The sequence below is a fragment of the Macaca thibetana genome, chromosome 13 (assembly GCF_024542745.1).
Source record: "Macaca thibetana thibetana isolate TM-01 chromosome 13, ASM2454274v1, whole genome shotgun sequence".
In the NCBI taxonomy this organism is placed as follows: Eukaryota; Metazoa; Chordata; class Mammalia; order Primates; family Cercopithecidae; genus Macaca; species Macaca thibetana.
This window is the reverse complement of record NC_065590.1, coordinates 105,478,242-105,501,415: the sequence shown is the minus strand read 5'-3', so window position 1 is coordinate 105,501,415 and position 23,174 is coordinate 105,478,242. Positions and strand designations below refer to the sequence as shown.

General features: G+C 49.3%; 1 protein-coding gene across 6 annotated transcripts in view; it reads right to left on the bottom strand.

The window, feature by feature from the left end:
- Nucleotides 1–7,794: 7,794 nt before the first annotated feature.
- Nucleotides 7,795–23,174, bottom strand: part of PXDN (peroxidasin) — a 112,987-nt gene continuing 97,607 nt past the window's right edge. For all 6 annotated transcript variants that reach the window (XM_050753170.1, XM_050753168.1, XM_050753169.1 and 3 more), the window contains 6 exons: nucleotides 19,893–20,027; nucleotides 19,009–19,217; nucleotides 14,737–14,857; nucleotides 14,337–14,469; nucleotides 11,320–11,433; nucleotides 7,795–10,234 (listed from right to left, as the gene is read on the bottom strand). In XM_050753170.1, coding sequence (XP_050609127.1) covers nucleotides 10,115–10,234; nucleotides 11,320–11,433; nucleotides 14,337–14,469; nucleotides 14,737–14,857; nucleotides 19,009–19,217; nucleotides 19,893–20,027 — 832 coding nt within the window. In that variant the 3' untranslated portion in view covers nucleotides 7,795–10,114. The remainder of the gene's footprint in view (nucleotides 10,235–11,319; nucleotides 11,434–14,336; nucleotides 14,470–14,736; nucleotides 14,858–19,008; nucleotides 19,218–19,892; nucleotides 20,028–23,174) is intronic.

Below are 23,174 nucleotides of genomic sequence, written 5' to 3'. Positions count from 1 at the left end.
TACTGACATTTATTTTTTCACATGAAAGATACTGTTTTCTGTTTTTTGGAGACGGAGTCTCCCTCTGTCACAACCTCCTGCTTGTGGGTTCAAGCGATTCTCCCACCTCAGCCTCCAGAGTAGCTGGGGCTACAGGCACAAGCCACCACGCCTGGTTAATTTTTGTTTTGTTTGTTTTTGGTTGGTTTTTTTTTTTGGTATTTTTGGTAGAGATGGGTTTTTACCTATTACCCAGGCTGGCCTCATACTCCTAAGCTCAGGTGATCCTCCAGCCTCGGCCTCCCAACGTGCTGGGGTTACAGGCAGGAGCCACTGCACCTGGCCAAAAAAGTCTTATTAGGTAGACAATTTTATAGCTGAAAATTGAGTCTGGAATGAGTTACATAATTTGAGCTCAAACAGCAATTAACAGGAATGGAGCTCACCCAAATCTCACGGCTTCGGGTGCATTATTTGCCAAAAATACAAAGACTCTGTGACCATCAGGTGACAAGCAAAGATTTTCACTTTAAAAAGTCATGGAGCCGGGCGCGGTGGCTCACGCCTGTAATCCCAGCACTTTGGGAGGCCGAGGCAGGCGGATCACCTGAGGTCAGGAGTTCCAGACCAGCCTGGTCCAAATGGTGAAACCCTGTCTGTACTAAAAATACGAAAATTAGCTGGGTGTGGCGGTGGGCGCCTGTAATCCCAGCTACTCAGGAGGCTGAGGCAGGAAATCGCTTGAACCTGGGAGGCGGAGCTTGCAGTGAGCAGAGATCGTGCCACCACTGCACTCCAGCCTGGGCGACAGAGAGAGACTCTGTCTCAAAAAAAAAAAAAAAAGAAAAAAAAACTCATGGAGCCACTACCGAAGTAGGACGGGGGCGGAATCAGTCATAATTTAGAGTTAAGGTGAGGTTGGTGGAGCAAAGCTCATCTGGGCTGTGCTTGTCCCCAGACTTTACATCTAGCAGGGAAAAGACCTGCGCTGGTTGCAGCGGGCAGAGACTCTTGGTGAACGGTAAAGCCTGGCCCAGGTGCAGGCCTCACGGCTCACACTGGACGCCTTCCTGGAGATTAGTCACCGTGGATCCGCAGTGGGCAATGGGGAGATATGGAGATTATTTCAAGTAACAAGGATGAGGGGAGAAAACAGGCTGAGCAAACACAAAGACAGGAAAGGTGTGTTTGGAATGCCTAGGGGAACTGAGTCACTCAGGAAGGAGGGGTACTGGGGAGCGCTGTGCGGCAGGGTCTGGAAGGCTCCCGCTGGGCCCAGGTGCACCGTCTTTTGTAACCACAGTCTTGGCCTCTGCAAGGCTTGAGCTCTTAGCCACTGGCCTCTAATTGCCCGATGGTCTGGGTCTGATGTGGCTGCTTCTCATCATAACTTCGGCTGCTTCTCATCATAACTTCATTGCCTTTACCTTCAGGCAGTGTAGGAAGTCAGGGAAGAGGTCCAGAATCTTCTCCTTCCCCTGCTGCCTGAAAGCATGAGTGAGTCTCTGCGTTTTTCTAAAACTCACTATGGGATGTGGGGGAGGGTCTCTGAGCCTGAGGGCTCTATGGGCTGTGCTCAAATGCCCAGGAAAGGAGAATTCAGCATCTATGCCTGAGCTAGGCACTTTGATAGGAACATCTCAGGTCATCTGTACAGCAGACTCGCAAGGTGGATGGCGTAATTCTTTCTGGTTTATAAAGGAAAAAAAAAAGATTTGGAAAGGTCACGTGAGTTGGTAAAGGCCACAGAGCTAATAAATTGCAGTCATTTTATTTCAAGCACTCAGGTTCCTAAAGTTACACGATTTTGTCTTTCGGATGCGAAGCTTTCAATGAACTCTGCAATTCTATCCATGTTTCGGGGCTAGCAAGGAACAAATTAAAGTTTTAGTCCAATGTAGACTTTGTTTCTCTACATTTGGTAAAATGAAGAGAGTACCTGACTCAGGGTCAGAAGCAGTGGGTTCCAGTCTTGAGTCCAGCAGTTCCTGACTGCAGGGCATGGGAGGCAGGCACCGAGCAGTTGAGAGAGAGGTCGCCGGACACAGCCCAGCCAAGAGTCTTCCCGGCAAGCTCAGGGTCCCAAGTTTCCACAGAGTGCGTGGCCACAACACGGCGTCAAACATCCTGCTCCCTTCCCCTACACACCCTGAATCATAAGAAATGATGACCAGGGGTCATTCTCTGAGTTAATTTCTGGGGCAGTAATTTTTAAAGAATACAAACATGAATGTTTTCCAGGAACTCCCTCTATAAACAGGTACATACTAGTCACTCAGCAAGGCTCCACTCCTGCGTCCTGATGAGTTTGCTTCTTGAGGACCAAACAAGAAGAAAAGCAGTTTGTATGCTGGGAAGGACGCAGACAATTGTAAAAGCATGTGACAGTAATGTCATAGAGTTACTTAACTTACGGCTTTTTTTTTTTTTTTTGAGACGGAGTCTTGCTCTGTCGCCCAGGCTGGAGTGCAGTGGCGCAATCTCGGCTCACTGCAAGCTCCGCCTCCCGGGTTCACGCCATTCTCCTGCCTCAGCCTCCCGAGTAGCTGGGAGTACAGGTGCCTGCCACCATGCCTGGCTAATTTTTGTGTATATTTAGTAGAGACAGGGTTTCACCGCGTTAGCCAGGATGGTCAACTTAGGGCTTTTAATTGTGGGTTAATAGCCATTAAGAAGGTATGTTTTTGATAAAACACATTGAAGATAAAATTTTACCTGTAACTTAAGATTATGCTCAAGGTCAGGAAAACAACATAATAATGAAAATCTGAAGGTTTCTATTCCTTCTCTTCCCCAAACCGCGGTAATAGAAAAGCCACACCAATTTACCATCCATATCTCAACAGTCATTGCAGCTGATAAAGGGGTACACAGTGTTTCCTTCCGTCCTCAGCAACACCAAACCAGGAACCGCAAAGTGATGCCTGAAAATTGTGGTTTCTTGGTGGTACTGTACTAGACCGTAAGGGTGACAGCCAGAGTTATGATGGAAAAAGGATCACTTTGTTAAGTGAGGGACACGTTCATGACATAACGGGAAGGACAGTGGAGATGTTAGCCTTTCAACCTTGGCTTCCACCCTCTGGAGTCCCCACAGCTGGAACAAGGAACACCCAGATACTGTGATGGTGAACACAGACCGAGTTATTTTTAACAAATCCCACAAACATAAAATCAGTCATTACTGGAGTTTCAGGAATCTTCCAGATTCAAACGTGCTAACTGACGGTCAGTATCCCCAGGTTTGGGATGTGAGCATAGTTGTTACCATAAATATAAAAGAAAGTAAATCTAAAACGTGAAGATTTTAAGCACAAAGGCTTAACACTTAATACACGAAAACCAACACTATAGTGGCTGTCGGTGCCTTTGTTATAGCCACTAGGATGCTAAGGACAACTTGGGAATGGCAACCCATCAGCACGACTGAGCTAAGGAGCCGTGACCAGGGCATGCTTCCTCACAGTGGTGTGTAAACCCGCGTGGACACGAGCAGGCTGGGGTATCGACAGGTGCAATGCTCACAGCTGTGTGCAACAGTGCATGGGGCTGGGCTGATGTTGGACGGGCTCTCATATTGTTTGGTGGGCTGGTGCAATGGTCAGCCCTCTGGGACCATTTTTCCTCATCTGTAATTACAGGATAATCTTAAATCTGTTCAAGCTGAGGCTTCCAACTGGTCACATGGCAGGGATTTGGATAAACTTAAAGCATGTGAGAGCTTAGGAATAAATGACTCTTTTGCAAATACACTTTGCTCACTCATCTATTCCATCTCCGAGATTCTAGAGTGTCGTGACTAGAATTATGGGTGGTGATAAATTGGTTTCACCAGAAAAACTGTTGCATGAAACTCAGTGGGTGCCTTCAGATGCCTTCCTGAAATTTTGTCAGAAAACATTTGGGAAGTTCACTAGATGCATGCAAGAATCTTTTAGTGAATGCTTTGACAAACAAAAAAACCACAGGCACAATTCATTTTATGCTTTGATTTTTTGCACTTCACAGATATTGCATTTTTTCTTTTTTCTTTTTTTTTTTTTGAGTCGGAGTCTTGCTCTTGTTGCCCAGGCTGGAGTGCAGTGGCGTGACCTCAGCTCACTGCAACCTCTGCCTCCCCGGGTTCAAACGATTCTCCTGCCTCATCCTCCGGAGTAACTGGTACTACCGGTGCCCGCCACCACGCCTGGGTAATTTTTTTGTATTTTTAGTAGAGATGAGATTTCATCATGTTGGCCAGGCTGGTCTTGTTCTGGTGATCCACCTGCCTCGGCCTCCCAAAGTGCTAGGATTACAGGTGTGAGCCACCATGCCTGGCCCACAGATACTGCTTTTTTTTTTTTTTTTTTACAAATAAAGGTTTGTGGAAACCCTGTGTGGAGCAAATCCAGTGGGGCCATTTTTCTCGTAACGTGCTTACTTTGTGTCTCTGGCACATTTGGCAATTCTTGCAATAGTTCAAACTTTTTCATGATATCTGTTACGGTGATCTGTGATCAATGATCTTTGACGTTACTATTAATTGCTTTAGGCCCCAAATGGGTTATTCTCCCTCTCTTCAGACCTCCCTATTCCTTGAAACATAGTAATATTGAAATTTGACCAATTAATAGTCCTACAATGACCCTAAGTGTTCAAGGGAAAGGAAGAGTCACTTGTCTCGCACTTGAAATCAAAAGCTAAACATGATTCAGCTTAGTGTGCGAGGAATGTCAAAGGCTGACACTGGCCACAAGCCAGGCCTCCTGTGCCAACCAACCAAGCCATGAATGCCAAGAAAAAGTTCTTGAAGGGAATTAAAAGTGCTTCCCCGGTGAACACACTAACGACGAAACACGGCAATAAGTGAAACAGCTTTATGGTTGATAAGGAGAAAGTCTGAACCATCTGGATACAAGGTAAGTCAGACACAACATTCCCTTAAGCCAAAGCCTCACACAGAGTCAGGCCCTAATTCCATTCAATTCTATGAAAGCTGAGAGTGGTGACGAAGCTCCAGAAACAGATTCTGAAGCTAGCAGAGGTTGGTTCTGGGGTTTAAGGAAAGAAGCTGTCTCCACAGCATAAAAGTGCAAGGAGAAGCAGCAAGTGCTGATGGAGAAGCTGCAGCAAGGTCTCCAGAAGCTCTGAGATCACAGATGAAGATGGCTACACTAAATAACAGATTTTCCATGTGGACAAAACAGCCTTCTATTGGAAAAAGATGCATTCAGGACTTTTGTAGCTGGAGAGGAGAAGTGAACGCCTGGCTTCAAAGCTTCAGAGGACAGGATGACTCTCTTGTCACGGGCTGGTGCAGCTGGTGACCTTAAGTTGAAGTTAATGTTCATTTACTTCTGAGAATCTTCAGACTTTTAAGAATTATGCTAAATCAACTCAGGCCGTGCTTTTTTTTTTTTTGAGACGGAGTCTCGCTCTGCCACCCAGGCTGGAGTGCAGTGGCCGGATCTCAGCTCACTGCAAGCCCCACCTCCCAGGTTTACACCATTCTCCTGCCTCAGCCTCCCGAGTAGCTGGGACTACAGGTGCCCGCCACCTCGCCTGGCTAATTTTTTGTATTTTTTAGTAGAGACGGGGTTTCACTGGGTTAGCCAGGATGGTCTCGATCTCCTGACCTCGTGATCCACCCGTCTCGGCCTCCCAAAGTGCTGGGATTACAGGCTTGAGCCACCGCGCCTGGCCTCAGGCCGTGCTTTATAAATGGAACAACAAAGCCTGAATGACACCACATATGTTTACAGCATGACTTAGTGAATATTTTAAGCCCACTCTTGAGACCTACTGCTCAGAAAAAATCAATTATCTTCAAAATATTATTGCTCATTGACAATGCACTTGGTCACGGCAAGAGATGTTAACAAACAACATCCATTCTGCAGCCCATGGATCAAGTTATAATTTTGACTTTCAAGTAAGAAATCATTTCATTAGGCTGTAGCTGCCATAGATAGTGATTCTTCTAATGGATTGAGGCAAAGTAAACGGAAAACCTTCTGGAAAGAATTCACCACTCTAGATGCTATTAAAATATTTATGATCCATGGGAGCAGGCCAAAATATACACACTAACAGGAGTGCCTGTTAAAAAAAAGTTGATTCCTGCCCTCTTGGATGACTCTGAGGGTTCAAGACTTCCGTAGAGGCAGTAACTGCAGATATAGTGGAAATAGCAAGAGAAGTAGAAGTGGAGTCTAAAGATGGGACTGAACTGCTGCAATCTCATGATCAATCTTGAAAGGATGAGGAGTTGCTTCTTGGGGATGAGCAAAGCAAGTGGTTTCTTGAGATGGACTCTACTCCTGGTGAAGATGCTGTGAACACTGTTGAAATGACAACACAGGATCTAGAATATTCCGTAAGTTGATGTGATAAAGCAGCAGCAGGCTTTGAGAGGACTGACTCCAATGTTGAAATAAGCAATTCTGTGGGTAAGATGCTATCAAACAACATTCCTTGCTACAAATAAATCTTTCATGAAAGTAAGACTAAACCAATACGCTAAGCTTCATTTTGTCTTGCTTTCTGAAATCGACACAGCCACCCCAACTTTCAACAACCACCACCCTAATCAGTCAGCAGCCATTAACATCAAGACCCTCCACCAGCAAAGAGATTACAGCACACTGAAGGCTCAGATGATCGTTCACTATTTTTAGCAATAAAGTATTTTTAAATTAAGGTATGTACATTTTTTAGACATAATGCTTCTGTGCATGTAATAGATCATAGTATAATGTGAACACAGCTTTTATATGCACCGGGAAACCAAAAAAATTGTATGACTTGCTTTATTGAGATAGTCACTGATTGCAGTGGTCTGGAACTGAGCCCACAATGTCTCCCAGGTATGCCTGTATTTATGTCATTTGACATATAATCTTGCATGCCAGAAACAGGTATTAAGTGTTAATAACAAAAAGCAATAGGAATGTTTCAATGCATTCTACATATTATTAAAACAAGATACATATGGTTAACTTTTGCTAGTTTTGCATTAGGCATTTCATTTAAATTAAAATTGGTATATGGCACTCATTCCCTGGTGACAGAAAAGCACCTGTCTTTTGTTGACTGAGGAATGTTCATCCCATGTTCATAAACATTCCATGAAAGCAGCTCAATTTCTCATTCTAATTTTGAAATGATTTGGCAATTTTAACAACATAATATTTAATTTTTCCTTAATATTTCATTGTTCTCCTTATATAGTCGAGTAGTATTTTTTCCAGGCCCTATAAAGACGCCCTCGAATCCATTCCAGTTTCCTTTAGAGCAGCATCCTGTCTCCCACCCAACCACAGCCTGAGGGGCTCAGCAATTATCACGTCATCCCCGGCTTCTGGCCCCAGAGCCCCACATGGCTCAGCTCAGAAAAGGGAGTGTCTGCCTTCTGTGCACTGTGCCCTCCTGACCTGCGTTCTTGCTTCTGGAAAAGCAGCTGCCCATCACAGACACCTCGGTGTGTGAGCTGCTGGTACATACCTCTCTGACAAAGAAATGTCCTTCTCCACAGCACAAAAACTGCAGGAGGCATTTAGTTGCCAGAGGTTTTTCCCAAGAGCTCACTCCCACCTGTCAAAATTCAGTCAGGTTAAAGCATCCTAGCTACTTCGGAAAAGGAAGTCAACTTTATCTAATACCTTATTTTTAGTAATATCTTCACATTTAGTCACAAAATCATTAGTGACTAGGACAGTTCTGGGGCTTTTTCCTGGACCTACCTCCTTCCCTTCTCAGGCTTTGGATCTCACCTGGAAAAGCTTTAGCCTCATGTACTGGTTTCAGGTAAAAATAAATAAATAAATAAAGCCATTCTCCATTTGAAAATGTGACCCATTTATTTGAACTGAAAGGCATCATTACAAAGTGCAAACATTTCTTTGGTAATGAACTGAATACAATGGTCATAAAAAAGGCATTTGGCTGTTGGAGCAGTTAGAAAAGTAAATAAATATGTACATTCCACTCCCGTTACAGCGATCCCGCAGAGGGGCTGCTAGACACGTTCACCCAGGCACTGCCCACTGTTCTGATTACAGAGAGTATCAAACTGCTGATTCCGCAGACATTTTGGTTTGAATGACAGAATTTTTTTTGGTAAATAACAGTCAGCTTCCCCCTTTGGCTTAGACAACACAACTGCTTGTCAGTGGCCCAGACCGCACATTACACAGGTGTGCTACAGGTGTGCCACCCCAGCACTGAGACCGCAGAGGCCTCCAAGGCACGTAAGAGGCACAGAACACTCGAGAACCCAGAATCCGCTGCCATCCGAGTGCCTCAGCAACTTACATAACCGTCAGTTTTCAGACGAACTTACACATTTCCTGTTTTACAGAAATCTCTTCCACAATTCGGTCACTACATTTGACTTGCTATTTCAAAAGAAGTCCATATGTCATGAAACGCCAACCAATTTTATCACTCACTTACCAATATGAGGATAAGAAGTCAAGACAACCATTTTTACAGATAAAACCCATGAATCCAACGACCCTCCTCACAGCTGAAATGCTGCCTCTGCCACAGCAACGTAGCAGGCTCGTGCTGGAAGGGTCTGGGTGTCTCCTTGGGAGGACATGCTCCTGGAACACGGGCCGTGCACGAATCACACTAGGCACTGTACGCACCCATACTGTCCGAAGGCAGCCGGCCACCCCCACCCCACGGAAGCCTCGACGTCATACCCCAGTGCTGGACACCTGCCACCCTGAACTGAAACGGCCGTGACCTCAGGGGCTTCCGCCTCCACCACCTCAGCTGGGCCGCGCTGAGGGCAGGTGGCCCGGACCTTGGTGCCTTATGTGTCCAGCACTATGCCCGGCACACGGTGGGTACTCAGGTCAGCATGCGGCACTGCAGCTGTGTGTTCGGGGAAATGGTGCGCAGAACACAGATCGCTTTGTATTTAGAGAAAAATGGAAGGTTTTGGTCAATTAAAGAGAGACCATGAGGTATGAGAGTTGATTTTCACTGACTTCTAAGAGAACTTTTGCATAGTGGAAATGGTTTTTCTGTCATATCTAATACTTAAAAAATGGACAAAATTTCATAAAACATCATGCATTTTAAAAATACAAATGAGGTATAGGGATTCTTCTTTTTTTTTTCTTTTTAACGCACTCACACAACCTGAAGTTAGACAGTTCCCGACACTCGAGCTCCTCTTCCCTTGGGAAGAGCCATCCGGAGGCGGCTCCTGTTCAGGACATGGACGCAACCAGGGCCGGCTGGGGGCGGTGCTGTCAACCGCACACGACTGGCCCTCGGCAGGTATCAGATACACAATGGGATGAAGGAGGATTTTCACATTTGGTTCACAACTAGGCAGTATGTATGCAAGTGACAGCTGAAAGCAAACCTGTTTCTAAATGTGGCTTATGAATGTTCTAATCAAGTGTGGAAGGAGCTGACACATGGAGAGTCACAGGCTATACAGCTGCTTCGAGCAGCGGGAATGTTGGTCTTGGGATTAGATGCTGACACGCGGTGAAATGTTACAGAGAGCCCAGAGGAAGGAGGAGTTCAGAGGTTCCCAGGGAAGAGGCCGGGGGCTCGCACTGCAACCCCAGACAGTGTCCCTGTGAACACTCTTATAAAAGGTTCTGTTCCATTTGCCAAACACCAATTCTCTTTTTAAACATAGCTTGTGAGGGAACCCGGATTTCAGTGAGCCCCTCTGGCAGCTCCGAGACTCACCCCACCTGCGGGTGACAGGTCTGCCGGCTCCTGGCATCTGAACAAGGTAAGGCTGACGTGTAGAGGTATCCTGCTTTATTTAAAAAGAAATGGTGTTGGGAGGCAAAATCAATTTAGGCGCCTAAATGATTCAACTGTGCAATTTAATAATAGCACCAATTTTTCATTGTAAAAGAATTAAATAAAAACCTGAGAAGTCTAACGTGAAGCTAGGACTCCTGCCTGCTTCCCTTCGGGCACCTGCTCCGCCTCCTTCTCCACAGACGCTCCAGTTGGAAGCCTCCTGCACTGCCTTCTGTAACAGCACCAGCTGGACGTTGTCATGAAATGTCGCGAGTTCTGGGTGTTTCCTGGTCCGCAGCCTGCAGCTCCCTGCCGTCGGCCACCTGATCTCACGATGGCACCGCAGACAAACTCCGAGGAGCCTCCCAGGAGCCTAGGGCTTCTCCTCCGCCCTCCTCTGTAAGCAGACTGGACAGCAGGCCCCTGGGATGTTCGTGGGGACAGCACAGGTGGCAGGGGGGCAAGCTTCCACGAAGCAGGTGACCTGCCCGTCCTGGAGAAGAGAGACGGAGCACAGCCTGTCAGCTCTGGGATGGCCTTCAGGTGAGCACAGTCTGTCAGCTCCGGGACAGGTGTCAGCCACGGCCATGAGTCAGGCCTTGCCCTGAGGCCCCTGCCTTGCCCACTGTACTTGCCCTGTGGGCATGGGTTTTGTGGTTCTCTGAGGACTTCATAGTTGCAGACAGGTATGAGTTAATGGGAGCCCCCATAACAAGTCTCCCTGAGGCTCCGTCCCACCTTTCTGTCCATGCCCACCCTCCTCTCACCCTGAGGGGCCAAGACCACCAGCTGGGCACATCCTCCCACCTCACACCTGGATCCCCTCGGACTGCGTCTGGGGGTGGACGTTGTCAGGAAGCAGGATGGGACTAGACAGAGAGGAAGGGACAGGGCTTTGCTCTTCCCCAGTCTGCCCTTCCCAAACCTGACCAGCTCAGGGACACAGATGCGCCCTCTCCCAATGGCCATGGCAAGTGAGGCGCCCGGGCTGGCCTGCTGTCCTCACCATCCTGCCTCCTCACACTATGCCCTGAGCTTTCCACGGAGCCTGGCTCCAGCCAGACGTCTGTCCACTGCCGGCACCAGGGCACGCTCCACCTGCCACCGGTCTCCTTCTGCAGGGGAGGGATCGTCCCCCCGCGACCTCTGTAACACCCCAGCCCTGATGGGAGATGGGACAGGGTCAGCGGCGGGCACGTCAGTGTTCACCCACCAGCTCTGCAGGGAGGAGCTGATCTGCCCCACTCACGGGTTTCCATGGCACGAACATTCCTGCCACAGCTGATGGGAGGTGAGGCCAGTGCACACAAGCAGCCCCACGTGGCCCCGCAACAGAGAAGGGGTTGCCCGCCCTCTGTGGGGTGGACCATGCTGAGGTTCTGAGCCTCCTAGCACGTCCTCTGTGCACAGAGAGCTGGGCTTGCCTGGTGCTTCCATAGGAGTGAAGGAGGGACGAAGGCCGGCAGAGGTGGGCGGGGAGGGGCCTGGCCCTGACATCTGAGCCACCCACCTGAGTGGTCACATGGGACTCTCGGACTTGGGTATACCTTAGGGTGTGAAGACAGACCCCATACTCACTTTGCATTCACAAATGGTGCATGCATCCTTCTTCCACTTGGTGTTGTTGGCATGAGACTCACCCCCGGCATCCACGCACTCTGTGGTACTGAGCCGTGATTCAAGTTTCTTTATCTGCAGCAAAGCGAAGAACATTCATTCACTGGCCCCTTCAGAGTAACAGCTTAGTTCTTGCATTAAAATATGTTATTTCCCTGAAAATAATGCCTTAAAATAAACAACATTTGAGGAGCATATTTCTCAAGGACTTTTGCAGAATCTCCAATGTCCTTATTAGACTGGCGACGGCTGGCCAAAAGCCCCAGTGGAAGACGTTCCCACCACCGTGCTGTCAAATAAAAGCCTTGGTCACAAAGGTGACGTTCTCAGAGGACTGTGGGAGCAACATTCGACCAGAGGACAAGAACGTCCTGCACCTACGCTTCCACCAGAATGGACGACGACCACTCAGAATCCCCCGAGTCAAGTCTGCCTGTTTTCCGAGTACCACCACTGGCTTTTCTCTGGAAGCTCGGGGCCCCATAATAAGGTGCCCTTTCCAACCGCCGTGCCAGGCACCGGGTGGCAGGAGCCTCCTGGAAGGGTCTCCTTCCTCAGACCCTCTCTTGCATCTTGCAGGGCCCGGGGGCAGAGAGGGTGACAGTGGCCGGAAATGCCTGGGCCACGAGGTGACCTTGGGAAGAGGCCACCCGCAGCACAGCACCGAGCCGCAGCAGGGAGTGACAGAAAAACTCGTACCTCATTAAAACCATCCGGATTTGGGGTTTTCTGTCCCCTGCAACGGAACCTAAACTGTCAGTGATGTCTGAAATGAACACAAATTATTTATCGTATCTATCCCAATTCCTCTAATAAGCCTTCTCATAAAGCATGTTCAGCCACAGGTAAGGCTGTCTGCTTTGACCGATCAACAATGCTGGCTGTGAGCCACCCACTCACTCATTTCAATTAAAACATCTTCTTTGATTTCCTGTCAGCCAGAAGTGTGTCGTCCCCAACCTGTGCCGGAGCAGTGTCTCACCTGTGCACACATCATGCTGAAAAAGGTGGACGTCCCCTCACCGTACCCACTGCATTTCGTGACAGCTGGACATCTAGAACCTAACTAGTTACTCACTTCGGGAAATGTCTCAGATGCGGCTTCTAAATGAAAGCCATCTTTCCTGCCTGCCTCATTCGTTAGCAACTGGCACTTAAGTCACCAAAGCTTAGAACTGTCTAGCTTTGGGGATGGGGATGGGGATAAAAAAAAAGAGGGAAGCCTCAGGAGCAGTGGCACAGGGGCCAGAGAGCACTTGGGGGTGGCAGCCAGGACAGTCTGCAGAGGTTCCAGGTGACCTGCATGTCACCTCTGTGTCTGTGGCTGACCTGCTTTAATTCACAGCCAGAGAGAAGCAGTGACCACAGCAGCCTGTGTGCGCCTCAGCAGTCACCAAGATACATGAACGCCTCTGCACACACAAGGTGCGGGGAAATGACCACAGACGGCACACACCCTGTGCTGCTGCCGGCCACAAAATCACAAGGGACATCCGCATTTCTCAGACCTAGCGCTGCTACCCTGGGAGCTGCCCATTCATCCTGAGGGTGGAAGGAAGTCACAGCACTGTGGACAGAATCAACAACATGGGAGGGCACAGGGCACTGGTATTTGCAGACACAGGTGGGGTGGCTGGTCCCCCTCCGCCTCTGCTCTGCTGTCCAGGGTCACCTGTGCACAAGGCCTGCCCTGAATGACCTTGGGGTTCACAGACCCACCTCCGCAGTGGACCCCTGGGGCATCCAGGCCTCAGCACAGACCCCAAGGGTCAGTCTGGGTTTGTCTCTGCTTCCCTCCTACTGCCAGGTGGAGCTGAGTGAACACTGCATGCTGTCCACTTGGGCAGCTGCCGGGGGATGTGCACGTGGTCTCTAGGCTGCGGAGGGAGGAGGACCTGCCACACGCTGTCCACTTGGGCAGCTGCCAGGGCTCGTGCACCTGGTCTCTAGGCTGCGGAGGGAGGAGGACCTGCCACACGCTGCCCACTCAAGCAGCTGCCAGGGCTCGTGCACCTGGTCTCTAGGCTGCGGAGGGAGGAGGACCTGCCACACGCTGCCCACTCAAGCAGCTGCAGGGGGATATACATCTGGTCTCCAGGCTGCAGAGGCAGGAGGACCTGCAGCTGCAGGGGATGAGGCGGCAGGCAGAGAAGCAGTCAGGGTACCTCTCCCTGTGGCTGGGGGTTACCTTGGGGCTACACTAGGAGACGACTCTCCCAAACCTAAGGGCTCAGAGTCCTGTGAGTAGGAAAGGAGCTGTGCTTACAGGTTAAAAGTGCTGCAGACAGCCAGGACCCGCACGCCCTGGGGATCCCACCCACACCAGCGGAGTGAGTGCACCTCCTTTTATTTAGCCATAGATCTCAATCTCCACCCGCTTATGTAACATCCCAGAGATAACCCCAGCACAGGCAGTGGAGAAAGCAGAAGGAAGTTCCTGGGATAGGAAGGACAGGACGGAACTCATTTCTGCAGGATTTCTGCAGAGCCCGAGAAGAAGCCTCATCTGAAAATCCCTGTGGTCGTACCACAGACACCAGCACTTTCCTCACACCGGAGAGGCTGGATCGGGTGTGGAGGACTGAACTGGAAATGCCTCCTTACCACGCCCTGGGAGGGGTGATTCCAAGTTATTCCTAAGTAAGAGGCTTAAGAACAGGACTTCATGTTTGAACTCTCCTACAGCACCCTAATCCTGTGTTCTCTCCAGCAAGGTCACCTGGCTGGCAGTCCCACGGCTGTGACACAGATTGCCCCTGCCTGGTGACCCCCATCTGTTGGGAAACCCAGGGACACCAGTGGCACCTGGCCCAGCCCGACCCAGCACGCAGAAATGGCACCCCAAGGCTCCAGGGTCAGGGTCCTGTGTGGGCAGCTGAACAGTCGCCTGGGAATGAAGCGGTGTCCCCAGAAGGCTGGGACAGGGCTGTGCTGCTGTAGAGTCTTAGACGGGCGGACACAGGCCCCAGGCACCTCACCTGTGTTCTGAGGTCTGTGATGGTCTTCTGCATTTCCAGAACAAACTCTCTGAAGTCATTAGTCCCGGGAGTGTCTGAGCGTGTGCTGAAGGCTGAGGTGCTGTTGCTGAGATGTTCCCCATGTCTCCCAACACTGTGGTGAGGGGAAAGGAGGAGGAGGGAAATATAATCTCGGCAGGTCACACAGGGTCTCATTTCAAGGTGCTCAGAGCACCGTCCCTGATGCTCTGAGCGGGCAGCACCGCAGGACGCAGGCTGCAGCCTGGCCCCCAGTGTCCCGGGATGTCCCTGCCAGGAATCATCCTCACCACAGGCCCACAACAGGATGCCGGTCCTACTGCCTGATGCCCGCGGTGTGAGGGCCCCTCTGTACATCAGCTGACCTCAGGGACCACCATACCTGGGTGTTTTCCGTGGTCTTGTTTTCTTGGTCGGCTGGTCCTCCTGGTAGCTGAACTCAAGAGACCGTCTGCCTCGGAAATGGTAGGAGAAGGCGTTGAACTGCCCCCTGGTCCTACAGTCTAAAACGGAAGCACAAAGCAGAATGTCAGTTCTGGAGGCTCTGACCTCAGGGAATTAAAGCACATCCTGCCAACTACGAACAGTCTTCACTGGCTGCCCGTGGAGCAAACGGTGGCACCTTAAATCAGGCAACCTGGCAGCTGGTCTGCAGCTCTTACCCTCTCCTGCCCTGAGGGGTCAAGCTTCTTTCCGCTGTGCCCCTGCCCTCGTGACCTCACGGCACCGGCCGCGCTGAGGACAGCTGGGCGAACTGAGGAGGCCCACACCACCCACCGCACCACAACCACACCCTGGCTGAGTTCCCTCCACCCACACATGGAGGCTCAGGCACTCTGCCTCGGAGATCAGAGTCTGCTCGTGTCTGGCGGTCCCTCCCCTATGGCCAGGTGACAATCTGCACTCTGGAGTGCCTTGAAGTTACGCTACACTACCTGTATCACACTGCCAGCCCCACTGTCAGACAAGAGGCGGGCCTGGCCCTGCTTCTCCTGAATGTAGCCCAAACGCCTCCCTGCCTAGGTGTGGCTTCCTTCTCAACCTGTGGTGGACTGAGAAGCCCTCAGTGCTGTACCTCACCTGAGCCCCGGGTGAGGGGCCCTCAGTGCTGTGTCCTCCTGAGCCCTGGGTGAGGGGCCCTCAGTGCTGTCTCCCTCCTGAGCCCCGGGTGAGTGAGGGGCCCTCAGTGCTGTGACCTCCTGAGCCCCGGGTGAGTGAGGGGCCCTCAGTGCTGTCTCCCTCCTGAGTCCCGGGTGAGTGAGGGGCCCTCAGTGCTGTGTCCTCCTGAGTCCCAGAGTGAGGGGCCCTCAGTGCTGTGTCCTCCTGAGCCCCGGGTGAGTGAGGCGCCCTCAGTGCTGTCTCCCTCCTGAGCCCCGGGTGAGTGAGGGGCCCTCAGTGCTGTCTCCCACCTGGGCCCTGTGGACACACCATCTAACGAAGTGAGGGGTGTTTAGTCTGTCTTGTACATCATCCTCACCCAAGAAAGCTGTGGCAGAGAACGAAAGTGAAGGGCAAATATGGACCTTTGCAAAATGCTAATGTCTCAGGAAGCCACTGGAGTAGAAATTCTATGAGAAGAGAAGAGGCACGTGCAGCATAAACCTCAGACCCACGCTAGATTTCCTGTCTCCCGTGAAGGGCGGCCGGCTCCTTCTGGTCTAGTATTTGCCTGACTGGCTGGAAAGAGGCAGGGAGTATCTTCAAGACAGAAGCCTAAAGCCCCTTCTGCCCCCAGAGCAGAGCCCATCAACAGTCCTGCTGAATGACCTGTTGTTTATTTCCACCTTAACTATACAGCTTCTGAGTAAACCCAGTTGGCTGGACCCCTCGCTTATTCCACCCACAAATCGTCTTAGGAGCAGGGAAGAGTTTCTTGAAACGGCTCCTGGGCACATAAATACATCATAAAACAGCAGCTGCCTCCCAGACTACCGTAGCCCCTCCCAGCAACACCCTGGGGACAAGAATGAGCCTCACTGGCAGGCCCACCCAGGGCTGTGCAGGTCTGGGGTGAGTCCCCGGTAGAATTCCAGGGCGACAGGGAAGCAGCAGGGCCAGGACACGGTCCCAGGCACTGTGGGGTCCCTGCCAAAGCACCCATCAGCCCCAACCCCAGAACTCTTTGATGGGACCCCCATCCCTCCAGGATGGCCGTCTCCTCCTCACGCCCCAGGGCACGGCTGGGCCACACCTGCTCAGTGGCCTGGCCTGCACCTGCTCTGAGCTGCCCAGGCTGGCCAAGCCAGGAGCAGGCTGGCTTCCCGGACCTAGTGCAGACGCCACACAGCACTTGGTGTAGGCATCAGTGAAGCCGATGACGAAGAGTTGCACCTCAAGGATGTTCATTTTAAATGTGTCCTTTTATTTTTATTTATTTACTTTTTTGAGACAGTTTCGCTCTTATTGCCCAGGTTGGAGTGCAATGGCACGATCTCAGCTCATTGCAACCTCTGCCTCCTGGGTTCAAGCGATTCTCCTGCCTCAGCCTCCCATGTAGCTGGGATTACAGGTGCCCACCACCACGCCTGGCTAATTTTTGTTATTTTTAGTAGAGATGGGGTTTCACCATGTTGGTCAGGCCAGTCTCGAACTCCTAACCTCAGGTGATCGCCTGCCTTGGCTTCCCAAAGTGCTGGGATTACAGGCGTGTGCCACCGCCCAGCCCCCAATGTGTCTTTCTAAAAAGTTTAATTGAAAAGTAAATAGCAATTGACATTTGGTTCTGTCAAATCTGAGTTCTGTTTTCATATTTTTCTGCTGTACTTAAATATGGCTTTTGGGGTAAAACAAAAACAGGTAAAGCTTATCAAGCATTCTCTAAGCCGTGTCAGCTTAAGGCCATGCCTGTTATTTTAAGAGAGAAAAGTATCCGGAAGAAACAGTGTCAGCCATTGCTTCAGGCAGTTCAGCCTCTCCCACAGTGCCCCTGAGAGGAGGAGGGGCTTGTAACCCGAGGGGAACACAGACTGGCTTTAAAGATGAAGTCTTTCAAAGGACTTTGGATTTTCTTAGCAAAAGAACAGAAAACCTGGCTGTGCTTCTTATTAAGCAGCTAACAGGGGCCTGGTAAAGTTACCAGAAAACGGTTTTTGTATCATTGGCTTTCCCTAATCATTTTCAACAGCACAATTTTCTACAAACAGAACACATTTTCTACCATGCTTGTAGAAAAGTATTTTGAATTGGATAAACCGGTGAGGAGGATACAAAACAAAAACACAAACAAAACAATAAAACAAAAAACAGATACAAGTTTCTGACAGATGTAATAACAAACATGTAAATGATTTGGAAAACTGGGTACCTAGCAAGCATAATTTTGTTTTTTATGTGAATTCTCCTATCATATATACTTCCCTGCATGTGTGTGTGGGTGGTGGGGTGGGGGGCAGATAAGGAGGTAGATGCAGAATTAGATCACACACCCACCACACACACACCCACCACACACACACCCCACAGGTACACACACCCCGACACACAGGCACACGCTGTCTTAGAAGCTGCTAAAACACAGCTCCATTATCAATGCAGATTTCAACACTTACTAAATTAAATAAGATCTGGGCCAGAACTATTACTTCAGGAAAAATGAGGTGGTGGGGAATATGTCTACAGTATCTGAACTTTGTGTCTCTTCTTAAACTACCAAGTGTCCACAGACACCACAAGCTCCACAGAGCGCCGGGTGAGGCCACGGTCTGGCCCCGCCTCCCCGTCACGCTCACCGCAGGCCCCCAGATCCCCCCATGGTGGTGGGCCCCGCTTCTCTCACCACAAGAGTGAGCACTCCACAACCTGGGTTCTAAACATCCCCAGTTTGGTATTTTATGGGGCTCTGATCATAGTTTGAATAAAGCCAAAATTATGTTCAAATTAGTAATGGAAATGGAGGTTAACCAAGGCTGGGAGTTAGGAATGCGAAGCAGGAACTCAGCCAGGAGAACCATGGCCGCACTCAGCAGGCCACTGACGCCTCTGCAGGGAAGGAAGGACCTGGCGCACCAGGGCACGAGTGCCGGGGCTGTGGGATTGATGTCAGGGCAGGGCACGAGTGCCAGGGCTGTGGGATTGATGTCAGGGCAGGGCACGAGTGCCGGGGCTGTGGGATTGATGTCAGGGCGTCCCTCAGCTACACGGCCCCCGACGCCAATCATGAGGCCACCTCCTACCTGCAGGGCTCCTCACGAGATACTTTACAACACCTATCTTCAGTCATTTACGTTACAGATATTTAGAACATTCAGTATAATTTTTTAAAGAAAACCTGATATATTTGATATGCTTCTTTCATATTTTGATTTTTGTCTTTTATCTGGCTACACGAGTACCATAAGCTAGACATACATTAGGTTTTAAGGAAAAATTAGGGGCACACCTTGCTGAAGTCTGGGTTTCTGTTTCTCTTACATAGCGCTTTAATCATGAATGTTCTCCCATAGCACTGCCAATTCCTCAGAATCACCACCTTTGTTTATATTTTTGGCTCCGCAGTCCATCTCAGCATGGATACGGCACAATTTAAATCTAAAGCTGAATATTTTGTTTTCAGTTTTCAAGATTAGGGTGACATCTGCAGGTAATTAAGCACCCGCCAAGCAGTCACCAAAACCAGGGATGAGAAAGGAACAGACGTGGTGCCTCTGGCACGCACCTTCACAGCAGTCCTGCCACACCCGGAGGTCCACCCTGGGGATCTCGTCACAGCTGCCGTAGCCATGAGGGAACTCCGCCACCCTGAACACGTCGCTCTGCACCCGGGTGATGTTGTCCGCGTTGTCGCACAGGATCCTGGCCAGAGACGTCTGCTTGATTTGAGTCAGCTGGGCGGGGGAGAACACCCCGGGGTTCTCATACCACAACCTGGATCCCCCAAAATGAAAGCAGGATCAGAGAAGGGCAGGAGACTCACAGGTCACCAGGAGCTGAGTTAAAATCTCCCCCTACTTAGTTCACAGCAATACAGAAACCACTAGGTTTGATTAGGTGTCACTTAAAAATGGACTCACACACTGTTCACATCCCCTACTCCATAACAAAAGCAAAGGCAGACAATCTGGTGTAAAAACGACAGTGTTAGCTCTTCTGACTAGCAACAAAGACAATGGGCAACTTTAAAAAAAAACTGGTATGGCACTTATTTTAGGTTTGCTGAAATAGTAATAGGTACGCTCTGCCTTTCCACTACATTAAAGTAGTAACAGTAGACAAGAGGCAAAACAAAGATCTTGCCCGAAGCCCAAACTTCTCTGAAGTCCCACAGTGGTTTAGCTGTATGGATTGTCCAATAGGTTTACAGGAACAGAAATATTCCTGCAAATGAAGGGGTGGGAAAAGCATCTTTCAACCTGGTGTGGTTGAGTTTTGAGGCTGCAAGGACATGCAAGTCCAAGGCGGTGCACAGAAGACACCAGGGCCTCGTGCCTCCCTCATTCTCAACCAGGACGGCCCTTCTCCTCTGGAGTCCCTGAGAAGGCGGCTTAGGAGTGTGCTCCCCTTTCTGGTGTGTGTGCTCCCCTTTCTGGTGCACGTGCTCACCTGTCCCCATCTCGCAGGCGCTTGAACTGTGTGCTGAGAAGACACATCAGGGTGGGGCCCAGCCGGCTGCCAGGCACCAGGTCCTCCACCATGAGTGCTGGAAACAGGTCGATGTTGAGTGTCGAGCCATACAACCTAAAAAATAAAGAGAAAACTGAAATTTACCTAACAAAGCTGGACATGGCAAAAAACACAGCAAATATGAAAACAGTTCTTTCTTTTTTTTTTTTTTTTTTTTTGAGACGGAGTCTCGCTCTGTCGCCCAGGCTGGAGTGCAGTGGCCGGATCTCAGCTCACTGCAAGCTCCGCCTCCCGGGTTCACGCCATTCTCCTGCCTCAGCCTCCTGAGTAGCTGGGACTACAGGCGCCCGCCATCTCGCCCGGCTAGTTTTTTTTTTATTTTTTTAGTAGAGACGGGGTTTCACCGTGTTAGCCAGGATGGTCTCGATCTCCTGACCTCGTGATCCGCCCGTCTCGGCCTCCCAAAGTGCTGGGATTACAGGCTTGAGCACTATTTTACATTATTTAGAATTTTACTTAACAAAGAAAATCTTTACTTCTCTGCAGCATCTCTCCACTATTCTTTAAAGGATTTTCCCTACTTTCTGTTATATGTGTGACACACACACACACACACACACACACACAAACATTTATTATAACAAATTTAGAAAAGTCAAGAAAACATAAGGAAGAAAATTTAAGCCACACCTTTTCCTACTATTCAGGGATAACCACACTTAACATCATAATGTATACCCTTCTAACCTTTTTAAAATAAACATATGAACAATAAATTATACATAGCTAAATGTATATAGTTTATTGTTCATGTTTATTTTTAAAAGTATATAGATACATTTTTAAAGAATAACATTTGATTCTACTACATATTGAAAATACATTTGCCATAAAAGAAAATATCTGCTAAGCAAAGATAGGGCAAAAAAACCTTAGGTTTATATGTTCAAAAACAAACATTTTCATCGACTTCTTCCAATTCCTTAGAAATACAGGTTTAAAAGCAACATGTCACAACTTCTACCACAAATCATTAATCTCATCTTAGAACTTGACTACGCAGCAGATGATGCCTGTTTCAACTGCTATTCAAAGCTCAACTCGATTTTTAACATATACATTCTACAATTCTCATTGCCCTTTTCTACAAAACTCAAATCAGTGACCACCAGCTGACCCCTAGGATCAAGAGAGATTTTGTTGCTGACCGAACAGGATGCACACAGGGCTGTGTCCTTAGTGGCCCCGGTCTTACCGTAGAATAAACACAATTTTATGTAAACTAGCATTTAGTCTTTCAAAGACAGACAAATTGTCCCTTTTTCTTGTAAGTTCAATGACATTCAGGCTGAACTTCTAGCTCTAAGATGTCCCCTGGGAGTGAAACTTGGTCGGGAGGACCCTGGCGGCATCTGGTCTGTGGCTGAGGATAGCACACTGGGGCCACCAGAGGCGTCCACACCTTTTCCCAGAGGACTCCCTCCTGCTCCGGGCGGCTGCTGCTCCGGGCGGCTCCTGCTCTGGGTGCCTGCTCTCTTCTGTCCCCCACCTCTGGGAGGGACCCACCGTCACAGGGGCTGCAATAGTCACATTCCTTAGGCTCACCAGAGTCTAAAGCCTCCACCCAAACGCAAGGAGCTTCCTCCAGGGAAGAGACCTCGCAGTTCCAGAACGTCCCATGGCTGGGGATGGGCAGCAAAGGTGAGCCCAGGCCAACGCCATGCCATCCACTCGCCGTGCCGCCGTGAAACACAAAGTAGATGAGAACTACACAATCTCTAACGTCTGCTGAAGGCAACCCCTCTGCCCTGTGAAGTCCTCCCAGCCCCACGGTCTCCAATGGTCATGCAACTTTTCTCACGTTTATGTTTCATTTCCCCTTAGTCAGCAATGGGCTGAGCCAGGAAAACAGAAACAGACGAAGGGCTCAGTGTGTGGGTAACGTCCTTAACTTCTTTACCAGAGGCCTAGCACGCAACGCAGCCACGGTCCACCCAGCACTGGGCTCCACATCTAGTTCTTTTGAAATGTTTTGAAATAAGTTTGGCAAAAGAGAGAATCAGCTGGGAGAGTAATCTGTGTCAGTTTGGACAAGAACAAAGGAGGATATTTAAGCACATAAAAAACACAGACAGTTCACATCAGTCCTAATTCAGCAAAACCACGACAAAAAACTACACTGGATTAATGGAGTGCGCACACATTTCCAAATGCCAGTAATTTAAGAGCCTTATTTAAACGAGCATTGGAACATATTAAACTTAATAGGACATCATGTCCATTTATTCATAACTTACAATAAATTACAAGTAAAAAATCACTTTCCTTTAGAAGGCACAGGTCAGATCCTAACGGGATATGTCCTAACTTCAGCGTTAAGTAACTTAGGAGTCAACTGGAGAGTCCAGAAAACACGGGAAAACAGTCTTAAGAAGAGAGGTTTTTCTTCTTTTTAAAACAATGTTTTTGAATGGGAATAACATGTCCTAATACACAGTGCCCTGTGGATCTGATTCATAATCTAAGGACTGAGAAGAATCGTAACAGGAAAACACTGATGAGCAATTATTTTATTTTTATTTATTATTATTTTCTTTTTGAGATGGGGTCTCAACTCTGTCACTCAGGCTGGAGTGCAGTGGCGCGATCTCGGCTCACTGCAACCTCTGCCACCCCGGTTCAAGCGATTCTCCTGTCTCAGCCTCCCGAGTAGCTGGGATTACAGGCGTCTGCCACCACGCCCAGCTAATTTTTGTAGTTTTTAGTAGAGATGGGGTTTCATCATCTTGGCCAGGCTGGTCTTGAACTCCTGACCTTGTGATCCACCTGCCTCAGCCTCCCAAAGTGCTGGGATTATAGGCGTGAGCCACCGCGCTGGGATTAAAGGCATGAGCCACCCACCATGCTGGGATTACAGGCGTGAGCCACCACGCCTGTTTGCAATTATTTTTATTTCCTTAAAATACAAAAAGCAAATCTGGTAGAAATAACATGCAAAAAAGGTAGTGAGTAAAAGATGTGAATATCTAGCAAAAAGGAGGGCCGCTGAATGTCTCCACTTTGGGGAAATCTGAGTTAATCAGAACCCCACTGTGGTACTGTGAGTCCTGGGAAGGGGACTGGCTATGGACCAGGCAGCCCTGATCCTACCCCAGTCCTAGGCCTGGGTAGTGCCGTGGTCACTGCTTTGCCTGTAAAACTTTGCCATTTTGGCCACCCCACGTGGCCTGAGGTGACCTAATCTAGCTGGCCAGTTTTCCT